Here is a 10,735-nt window from a genome sequence, read left to right as displayed (position 1 = left end):
TGATGAAATGGCTTGAGGTCCACAATAAAAACAGAGTAAAAACCCACCTTGCTTTTGGGTTGGGCTAGGCTCTTTGGGGAAACTAGGCTTTTTTTCTGCATCACTACTGAATTAATTCTGAAATTATACATCTGGTACCATAACCATATTTACTCAAGTCTAATGCACCATCAAATCTAAGGCACACCCAATTTTTCACAGCATAATTTGGCAAAAAAAGAGGTGTGCATTAGACTTGAGTAAATACCCACTTCATGCCTTGTCGTGGCGAAGGGGCTTGAATAACTCAGAGAAGCTATGAGCTATGCCATGCAGGGCCACCCAAGATGGACAGGTCATAGTGGAGAGTTTTGACTAAACGTGATCCACCTGGAGAAGGAACTGGCAAGCCACTCCAGTATCCCTGCCAAGAAAACTCACTGGAAGGACAGATCGTGAAGCTGAGGCTCCAATACTTTGGCCACCTCATGAGAAGAGAAGACTCCCTGGAAAAGACCCTGATGTTGGGAAAGATGGAGGGCACAAGGAGAAGGGGACGACAGAGGACGAGATGGTTGGACAGTGTTCTCGAAGCTACGAACATGAGTTTGACCAAACTGCGGCAGGCAGTGGAAGACAGGAGTGCCCGGTGTGCTATGGTCCATGGGGTCACGAAGAGTCGGACACGACTAAACGACTGAACAACAACAACAAATACCCACTTGGACATGGAGCTTTAAAGTTTGGACCTGTGCCTAAAAATGCAGCACAAAAGGAAGTAGGGATGAGCCCAAAGTCTCCCTGCTGAGGTGAAGTCACAGATAATCCACGAGTCTCTCTGCATGCTGCACTTTGCATGGCTCAATTCGGATGCATCTCAAGGTCAAACTGCATCAAATTTTTCGCAATGCCCTGCGGACAAGAAATTGTCGACTGTATCAGCTGCATTATGCTGCCTTGTCACATAGTCACAGTGGGGGCAGGAGACATTGGAGAGGACATTGATTACTTAGCAAAGTAAATACAGTAAATATGGGGGTGGACCCATGAAGGGATCTCTGGCAGGGTATTTAGATCTCTGCATCTCCAGTGCTGGGTGTCTGGAGAACTAGACTCTGCTGCCCATCACAGCTCAGCCATGGGGGCAGCCACACTCCTCTGGGCCTTGATGCTACTCTCACTCACAGCTCCAGCTATATCAGATCCGTAAGATTTTTATTTCCCCTTTCTCTTTGCTCGGCCAGTTTCATGATGGAATAGGAGTGCAGATGAGCACAAAAACTTATGCAGAAATGGCGAAACTTACCGGAAGAATCAGAAATCAAAATAACAAACTCTTTATAAAAGAATGGAAATGGTTTATTGAATATTTACAGATAAATTGTAAACAGATAAAAACATTAGCAGGATTATTGTAGCAACCTGCAGTTTTATAAGAGTATATATTTGCAGTAGATAATTAAACGAGTAACTTAAATGAATTTGGATATGCAGAAGATATGAAAAAATAAATTTAAGGAAACACCAGGAGGAGGGGGAGGGAAGTCAATTTTTGAAAGGTTAAATGGATTGTAAAATTTATGAAATGTATAAATTTGAAAAGTATAAATAGAAAACTAAAAAGAAAAAGAAAAAGGAATGCAGATGGGCACATGGAGCAGAGAGCAACAGTGATGAATGCCCTTTGCATATGTGGGTCGCATTGGCTCAGGTTATCTTCCGCACGGACACAGATTTTAGAGCACTTTCCGGCACCGGGTTTAAAGTGCCTTGTTGAATTGCTTTGAATGGAGAACCTCCAGTTATTCTGCTCCCAGGCATGCAGCTCTGTTTTATGCACGTTTAGGTAAAGGGACCCCTGACTGTTAGTTCCAGTCACAGACAACTCTGGGGTTGCGGTGCTCACCTCACTTTATTGGCTGAGGGAGCCAGTGTACAGCTTCCAGGTCATGTGGCCAGCATGACAAAGCCACTTCTGGCGAACCAGAGCAGCACACGGAAACGCCGTTTACCTTCCCGCTGGAGCAGTACCTATTTATCTACTTGCACTTGACATGCTTTTGAACTGCTAGGTTGGCAGGAGCTGGGACTGAGCAACGGGAGCTCACCCTGTTGTGGGGATTCGAACCGCCGACGTTCTGACCGGCAAGCCCTAGGCTCTGTGGTTTAACTCACAGCGCCACCCGCGTCCCTATGCACGTTTACTCAGAAACAATTTCCGTTGAATTAAATAGAAGTTTGCTTCTTGCTGGAGCGAATTCCATAGCTTAGCGGTGTGCTGTGGGGAGTTCTTTCTTTTGAATCTTGCAACATTCAGCTCCGTTGGGTTCTAGGAGAGAGGGAGAAAACCTTTTGCATGCCACACATAATCTAATATGCATCTATCATGTCCCTCCGCTTTACTCGCCATGTTTCTAAACTAATGTCCTGCCCCAATTCTGTGACTTTCCCTCATGCCTAACCTTTAAGCTGAGCCTGGATAGCTCAGGTGGTTAGAGCATGGTGCTGATAACACCAGGGTTGCAGGTTTGATCCCTGTATGGGACAGCTGCGTATTCCTGCATTTTGGGGAGTTAGTCTAGATGATCACCAGGGTCCCTTCCAACTCTAATTACAATTCTACAGTTTCACAGGGTTGCAGGCTTCCATTTCCTGGAGCGAGAGAGCCCTGGAAACTTACGGTGTCTTTGTAATATTGCTTTGTTGTAATATTGCCTTTTCTGCCACACCCTGCAGCTGCCCAGGAGAATTGCATCCCTCACCCAAGTTTTTTAGTTGAGGTTGTTTTGTTTGTTTGCTTCAGTTTATTGTTTGGTCAAAGGCCTTAGCAATTACTGAGTAATGTTTTTTTCCTCCCTGATAAGGGACTATAACTTAATTAAAATCTTGCCAGGGATACAATGACACTTGTACAGTAATGGAAAATGAACTTTGGTAACCACGATTATACAGTGGTGCCTCGCTTAACGAATGCCCTGCTTAACGAAATTTCCGCTTAACAAAAGGATTTTTCGAGCGGAGTTTGCCTCTCTGTATAACAAATGGATAGCTTTCCTAAGCAAGGAAAGCTAGTGGAATTTATGAATTTGGCTAAAATGACAGCAGCGATTAGGAATATCCCAAAGCAAAAATGTAAGGCAGAATGGAAATATGTAGAAGATTATTTAATTAAAGAAAATATAAATACAAATTTGGTGATATGCTTTGATTGAAATACATACAGAAAACATTTATATTTAAATTTTTCTTTGCTTTTCCTCAAATTTTCAATGAACAGGTTATGGACAAATAAGGTAGACTAATATACCTATAATAGATAATTATGTTAGAAAGTTATGTTAAAGCAATCAGGATAAGATAAATGAGGATAAGATAAAATCTAAAAAAAGGAAAGCGATGTTTAAACAATAGGAAGTCAATTTTTTAAATTTTTCTTGTGTTCTTTTTTTTCTTTTTGATATATTTGTACCTTATTCTTTCCTTGTATTTGATTTCTTTTGTAATTTTGTATTTTTAATTTTCTTTAGATTCCTTTCTTTGTATTATTTCTGGATTTCCTTTTGTAATTTTTAAAGTATGCAAATTATATATATATATATATATATATATATATATATATATATATATGACAAATGGATAATGGTAAAAGAAAAAGAATATATTTTCTTTAGAAATGGAACCCATGGAGGGAAGGGAGGAGGTCCGAAGGTTTGAAATAACGTTTTATTTTTATGATTTGGAATGGTTAAAGCTATGTATAAATTGATGTAAAACTAATAATTATTTTTTTTAAAAAAATAACTTGATTAAAATTGTCTGGATCCCACAGAGCAACTTTGCAAGAACTGCTAAAGTACAATTTCTCCAAAACTGTCAGGAAAGGCCTTACAGATAATAGGATTCCCCCCTCTCTTTTCTCTCGCAGCCGCTATCTGGTGGCCTTCCCAGCAATGATCCGCCATCCCAATATGGAAAAGTTTTGTGTGCAACTGATGTCCCTGTCGGAGAAGGCCCACCTGTCAGTGACGTTAGAGATGACGTTGCAGAACCACACCCTGCTGGAGATGGATGTGGAGAAGCCAGGGACCTACAAATGCATCAGCTTCCAGGCAAGTTTCATCCATTGCAAGCCACTCAGTAGAAGATGCTCTCGCTTCTTAGCTAGATAAGGGCAGCGGGTCACACAAGGCAGCACACTGGCTGTGGTAGAGATTGCCATCACTGCAGTGAATCCTTCCTGAGACTTAGTACAGCACATAGGTGCCAAGTCTCCTGTATTCCCTGGGAAACCCCCGTTTTTCCGGCTGTCCCCAGCCGAAAAAACAGATTTTTTTGTTTTTCTCTGGTTTATTCTGGCGCGACGGCCATTTTGGAACAGGGCAGAGCAGCATCAAAAGTCGCTTCTGAGCATGCTCTGCCCAGTTCCAAAATGGCGGCAGCGCTACTTCCGGTCTGCTACTTCCGGTCCAGTCCTTTATTTCTCAGGCCGGAACTTGGCAGGTATGGTACAGCACACCATGTGAGTTGGTACTGTGATCGTATAGCGCGAGTTGCCCCAGTCCAACCCATGTAAACCTATGGCAAGAAGTGGAGGCAGGGTAGGTGAGAGGTAATATTGCAGGGGCAACAGTTTATCTGTGGAAATAGTCATACCAGTGTCCGGTCGAGGGTCCAGCAATCAAATTAATAATAATAATAATAATAATAATAATAGTAATTGTTATTGTTATTGTTTTATTATTTATACCCTGCCCATCTGGCTGGGTTTCCCCAGCCACTCTGGGCGGCTTACAACACATTTAAAAATTGTAAAACATTAGACAGTTAAAATTTCCTGATACAGGAGATTTTCAGAAGTCTTCTAAAAGACAGATAGTTGTTCATTTCCTTGGCATCTGATGGGAGGGTGTTCCACAGGGCAGGAGCCACTACCGAGAAGGCTCTCTGTCTGATTCCCTGTAACCTCACTTGTCGCAGACCCTTGGAGCAGGACCTCAGTGTCCGGGCAGAATGATGGGGGTGGAAACACTCCTTCAGGTATACTGGACCGAGGCCATTTAGGGCTTTAAAGGTCAGCACCAACACTTTGAATTGGGCTTGGAAACGTACTGGGAGTGACAGGTTGCATTCATCCAAGCACTTTCCTGTCCACATCCTCTAGCCAAAACAGCTGATTCCCCCCCCCCTGAATATTATGCTATTATTGCAAGTAAGGTTGCAAATGCTTTTAACCCATGACAATTGTTATGAGCTCATCTGCCCACACAGATGTTTTACATGTCTTTAACTGCAACGGCTGTTAGAATGTTCCAGCTGTTTTAGGACGCTTAAAAAAATGTGAATGTGTTTGCTGTTTCAGGAGAAAGGATGGGATATAAATTCAATAAATGAAACATCAGTGTAAGTCATTTGGAGCAAACACCCACAGCCCGAAAGAGAAAGGAAGGGAAAAGCTCTGACTAGCCACCTGTGAATTCCTACGTAGTGAAGCCATCATCTATTTCTGCATTCAAAACAGATGTTGAAAATCTACACCCCTCAGCTTAGCTGTCGCTTATGTTTTTTAAATTGGAAGGAAGCGGGTTCGAGGGAAAGCAAATCAACCAGCAGTATTTCTCAGGAAATTACAGGCTTCAGATGTGTTGTGATAAATGTAGTGTTGTAAAGTTCATTAGTGGGTCGTAAATCCTTAGACCCACGCAGCCAATCTTCAATGGCTGTCCAGTACACTCCCCAGCTCGCTCTGCAAAGCTTCTTCTTGTTCGGACCCAGCATAGTTACAGCGCAGCTGGAACGATGGCAGCCTGTGCCTTCAATAAAACAGACTCAACTCCGTTGCTTCTAGGCTAACTCAACTTTATTATAGAAGCATAAAAGAAACAGCAAAACCAACAGAAGCTAGCTGCATGTTTGCAGTTCTTATCTCTAGCACTCTCTCATACACACTCGTGTCTGGTAGAAACTCATACTCAAAACCAAAACTGAACTCTGAAACAAAGGAAATTGCACGTATCACTTGTGGGCAGACACCCAGAGAATCAGAACACCTCCAGAGTGTTTTAACTCTGTGTTCACCAGAATCCCAACAAGATGGATTGCTGCTTGCGCCATGTATACTTTGTTTCAAACACTGGTAGCAAGAGCACGTTGGAGCCAGAGTAAATGGTAATTGTTACACATCCTAAGAACCACTTCCAGGCAAATAGGCAGGTTCCTGTTTACAAGCCTGTTATATGTGGATGTATTTATTGTGGACCAATCTGAATGTGTTCTGAGATCAAAAATAGCTGTGCGTACATTTAAAAATAAAACCAATACTGCCAAGTATTGTATTAGAATTTTATTGGGTGTTTTTTAAAATTAGATTGTGATCATATAATTAGGGTTCAATAGTTGTGATTCCTGCATTGCAGGGGGCTGGACTAGATGACCCTTGGCGTCCCTGCCAACTCTACAATTCTATGATTCTATGGCACAGGTGAAGTTCTGTGTGAATTTTATTTTTCTCCCCTCTTTTTCATCCACCAATCAGTTTCTCTCTCTTTAGGTCCCAGACTTTGTTCCCAAGAAGAAGTTGGACCAACACCAACTCGTAAGTCTTTGCTGCTGCTTCCAACCATTCCTTCATTCTGATCACTGGAAGGATTCGTGTAACGCAAGAGGGAGAGACTGTAGGAACAGCTCTGGAGGAAGACGGAAAAGGAGGGGGGGAGGAAATGGGGTGGCAGAGACAAAAATGGAAGAGCAAACCACAGTGTGGGGTGTGCAGAGAGGGAAACTGAAATATACTCAGAGTCCTGCAGTGATTTCATGCTCTTTATTGCAGCTTGTAAAACAGTGATTGAATTCCCCCCAAACCTCAGGCTTTTATATACATTATTTACACAATGAGTCCCGTCTGATTGGCTGATTCGGCTTCTCTCCTGGAGCCTGATTGGTCTTCTACTGCAGGCCAATCAGTTGCATTCTAGGATCCTACCTGCCTATTGTTCTAGGATCCAAGCTTACTACATAACAAAAACAAAGAAGGCTTTTGTCTTGTGTGTATATATAAATGGAAGTGTTTTTGATCTTGTTTCCCTATTTCCTAGGGGGAAGAGGGCCACAGTTTGGGATGGATGCTCTGGTATCTAATCCAGCTGCAAAATATACTTCTCTTCTCAGTCCTCCTGTAGTTGAAACAGTTTTTTCTCCTTTATATTGTGAAGGAAGAAGAATTGGCCAGTGTGCATGTCCTAATACGAGCTGGTGACAGCATCTTTGAGGAAAGGAAGAAGGTGCTAGTTCAGGCTGCTTATGTCAGGCATATTATAGAGCCAGACAAGCCCTTTTACAAGCCTGGAGAGACAGGTAGGCATGAGCACACCCTCCAACATTTCTCTGATGAAAATAGGGATGTCCTATTCCATAATAATATTACTAATAATTTTATTATTTATACCTCGACCATCTGACCGGGTTGCCCCAGGCACTCTGGGCATATAAACACATATAAAAACATAATAAAACATTAAACATTAAAAATACTTCCCTATACAGGGCTGCCTTCAGATATCTTCTAAAGATTGTGTACAGCAGTTACTTATCTCCTTAGCTCGGGGGTCACATAATCCATACCCTCCAACCTTTCTCTGATGAAAATAAGGATGTCCTAAGGAAAAGTGGGACATTCTGGGATCAAATCAGAAACGGGGCTGGCTTCTGTAAATCTGGGACCGTCCCTGGAAAATAGGGACACCTGAAGGGTCTGCATGAGTGGCCGGAAGAACCTGGAAGGTGACTGAAGCAGCTGTTTCATCTATTGGGGTGGGGTGATGTGAAACAATTACAATAAGCATTGTAAAAACTGCTGCTAAGCATAGCTGCCAAGTTTTCCCTTTTCTCGCGAGGAAGCCTATTCAGCATAAGGGAATTTCCCTTAAAAAAAGGGGGAACTTGGCAGCTATGCTGCTAAGCCACAGCAGAGCCCTGATCATCACACAAGCTAAATTAGCATAAGCAAAATCTATAGCAGGAAAAACAGAAGTGGAGGGGAAACGAAAGATTAGCACCTACTGTTCTTTTCTTTTTTTAAAAAAATATAGCAACATGAAGTAGTGGAGAATGAAACTCAGATAAGACACAGCATAAGACGGAATAACATCTACTCCAGTGATGGCGAACCTATGACATGCGTGTCAGATGTGACACACAGAGCCGTCACTGCTGGCACGCACCCCATCGCTCCCATCACTCTGTTGTTGTTGTCCCCTCCCCCATTTGTTCTCCCACTCCTCCTCACGCTACAGCTTGCCTCCGCTGTTAAAACCCGTTGTCAAAACCCGGATCCTGTTGTTGTTGTTGTTGTTGGTAGCCAGAGATTGGTTTTTTAACCCTTTCTGTGCTGTTTTTTCTGGCGCTTTGGCAGACGATGACTGGGTGTAACAGTGTTCATTTTTTAACCCGTTTTGTGCTGGTTTTTTGGGCGCTTTGGCAGACTATGTCAGTGCTGCGTGTTAGTTCCAGCGAAGGTATTATCCGTCATTTATTTCTGTTCTCTTCCCCCCCCCAAGCGCAGCATCTTTGGGGCATCCCCCCCAAAAGCAAAGCAACTTTTGCACCCCCCAAAAAAACCTCCAAAACTTTGGTCAGCAGCTCCCCCCCAAAAGCTCAACAACTCTGGGCACTTTGTGATAAATAAGGATTTTTTGGTTTGGTTTGGTTAAATAATTAGTTTTTGGTTTATTAAATACAGTTATATATTACAATTATACATTTTTGTTATTTAAACTATAAATATCGCAAAATTATGGTTTTTTTCCTCGAAGTAACACACCACCCGAGTTATGCTCGATTTTTGGGCGAATTTTGACACACCAAGCTCAAAAGGTTGCCCATCACTGATCTACTCTTTAAGAAATTCTTTTCAATAGCAAATAACATGCATGCATTTGCTTTTTTTAGTCAGGTTTCGCATTGTGAGGCTTGATGAAGAATTTAAGGCCCTGGATGAAATGGTGAGTATTACTCCCTGTATCCCAAGGAGCGAAGGCTTTCCATTCAACGTCTGTACAGAAACATTCATACCAGAAGGGGCTTGTCATTGCCTCTCTGGTCCAAGACATTATGGCATCTGAGGCCAAAATGGCGTCTCCTTCCCTACCAAGGAAGAAAGGGTGAGGGGAGATCTACAACAGGAACAATGGGGGGAGGGGGAGGAGAGAAAGATCAACATTGGGATCTGCTGTCCTGGTGGATTCTGTCACCTGAGGCAGTCGCCTCACCTTGCCTCATGGGTAGGCTGGCCTTGCTAGGGATGATGGGAATTGTAGTCCAAAACGTATGAAGGGCAGCAGGTCAGAGACGACTAGTTTACGCAAGGCAGATTCACTTGATCTAAATTATTTTGCTGGCTTTGCAGAATTTTTGGGGGAACTGGAGGTTACCCTATTCCTCACGAGGCTGATTTTGTGCTCTTTCTGAGTCTTCTCTCTCTCCTTCATTCTTTGCAGATCCCTTTGATACAGTTGAATGTAAGTACGGGTAATTGCCGTTTTAGGCGTGACCAATTGGTGCACAATCGTGCACACGCACACAGTGCCAAGTCCAGAAGTGACTTGGAAATGTCATAAAAGCTGTCACTAAAAGGGCGGGGCGAGGGTGGAATGGGGTGGAAAGGGGCATTACACTTTCACGCACGTGCGCACTGACCCAGAACGCAACCTCCATGCCTTTTGAGACTTCTTGGTATGTCTACACAATAAAATGTAAGATGTGGTTGAATCATAAATTACAAAATTTATATACAGACCCCAATAACTGTAGCTATACGAGAGACTGAGAATTATTTGTTAAAGTAACAAACCGTGCGGAAGTGCTGTATTTCACCACATCCAAGTCGCCACCCCGTAATAGTCACTCCCTCATTTTTCCGACCCCCAAAATGGTCCCAGAGCATTCCCCACATAATAGTTGCAGGGCTGTTTTCACTGCGCATGCTCTTACTGGCCGAAGGCAACAGGTGCAGGCGGGCAGGCAGGAAAGCAAGAGGGCAAAGTGAGGCACAAGAGAATCACAAGACTTGCCTCTTCCCACGAGATCTAAACTGTACGGTGGATACATTAAGGTTAGGCACGGAGAGTGCCGGATTTACGTATGAGCTAAACAAGCTGTAGCTTAGGGCCACACTCTCTTGGCCCCCCCCCCCCAAAAATTAAAGAAAAAAAACCTGGAAGTACTTGGATAAAATATATTTTTTGTTATGTGCAAATGGCTTTAGATACCTATTAGGTCCATAAATTACCATATAGCATATATTCAACACAAAAAACAGCGACAATTTGTTGTTGACAAAGGAAATTTGCCAAAATCTACACTACTGACATGGGCTGTCAAATGTTTCCAGGATATTTCAGCAGTTTCCTCTTTTAAAAAATAGTTTTTCTTAAGTTTTTCTAATTTGCATATCAAGATAATTATTTAGACAACCTTCAATCAATGACTTCCATTCTTCTCTTTCCATGGTTTATTTTGCACACCATATATCCCTGCATATTTTAACATGAGCTAAACCATTCACTAATCCATTCACCATCAAAACATATATACACTGTTGAATTTATCTTAATGCTACCAGTGTGGTGTAGTGGTTAAGAGCGGTAGACTCGTAATCTGGGGAACCGGGTTCGCATCTCCGCTCCTCCACATGCAGCTGCTGGGTGACCTTGGGCTCGTCACACTTCTCTGAAGTCTCTCAGCCCCACTCACCTCACAGAGT

General features: G+C 42.8%; 1 protein-coding gene across 1 annotated transcript in view; it reads left to right on the top strand.

Annotated features, from left to right (window-relative positions):
• The first annotated feature begins 1,029 nt into the window (after positions 1–1,029).
• Positions 1,030–10,735, top strand: part of LOC118097939 (alpha-2-macroglobulin-like protein 1) — a 61,574-nt gene continuing 51,868 nt past the window's right edge. Inside the window, exons 1-6 of the mRNA XM_060268973.1 lie at positions 1,030–1,185; positions 3,905–4,088; positions 6,527–6,571; positions 7,188–7,329; positions 8,923–8,975; positions 9,471–9,491. Of these exons, the coding sequence (XP_060124956.1) occupies positions 1,118–1,185; positions 3,905–4,088; positions 6,527–6,571; positions 7,188–7,329; positions 8,923–8,975; positions 9,471–9,491 (513 nt within the window). The 5' untranslated portion in view covers positions 1,030–1,117. The remainder of the gene's footprint in view (positions 1,186–3,904; positions 4,089–6,526; positions 6,572–7,187; positions 7,330–8,922; positions 8,976–9,470; positions 9,492–10,735) is intronic.

This window comes from Zootoca vivipara, chromosome 16 (assembly GCF_963506605.1).
Source record: "Zootoca vivipara chromosome 16, rZooViv1.1, whole genome shotgun sequence".
NCBI classification, from domain to species: domain Eukaryota; kingdom Metazoa; phylum Chordata; class Lepidosauria; order Squamata; family Lacertidae; genus Zootoca; species Zootoca vivipara.
Note: the sequence above shows the minus strand (reverse complement) of the source record. Positions and strands in the feature narration are given on the sequence as shown.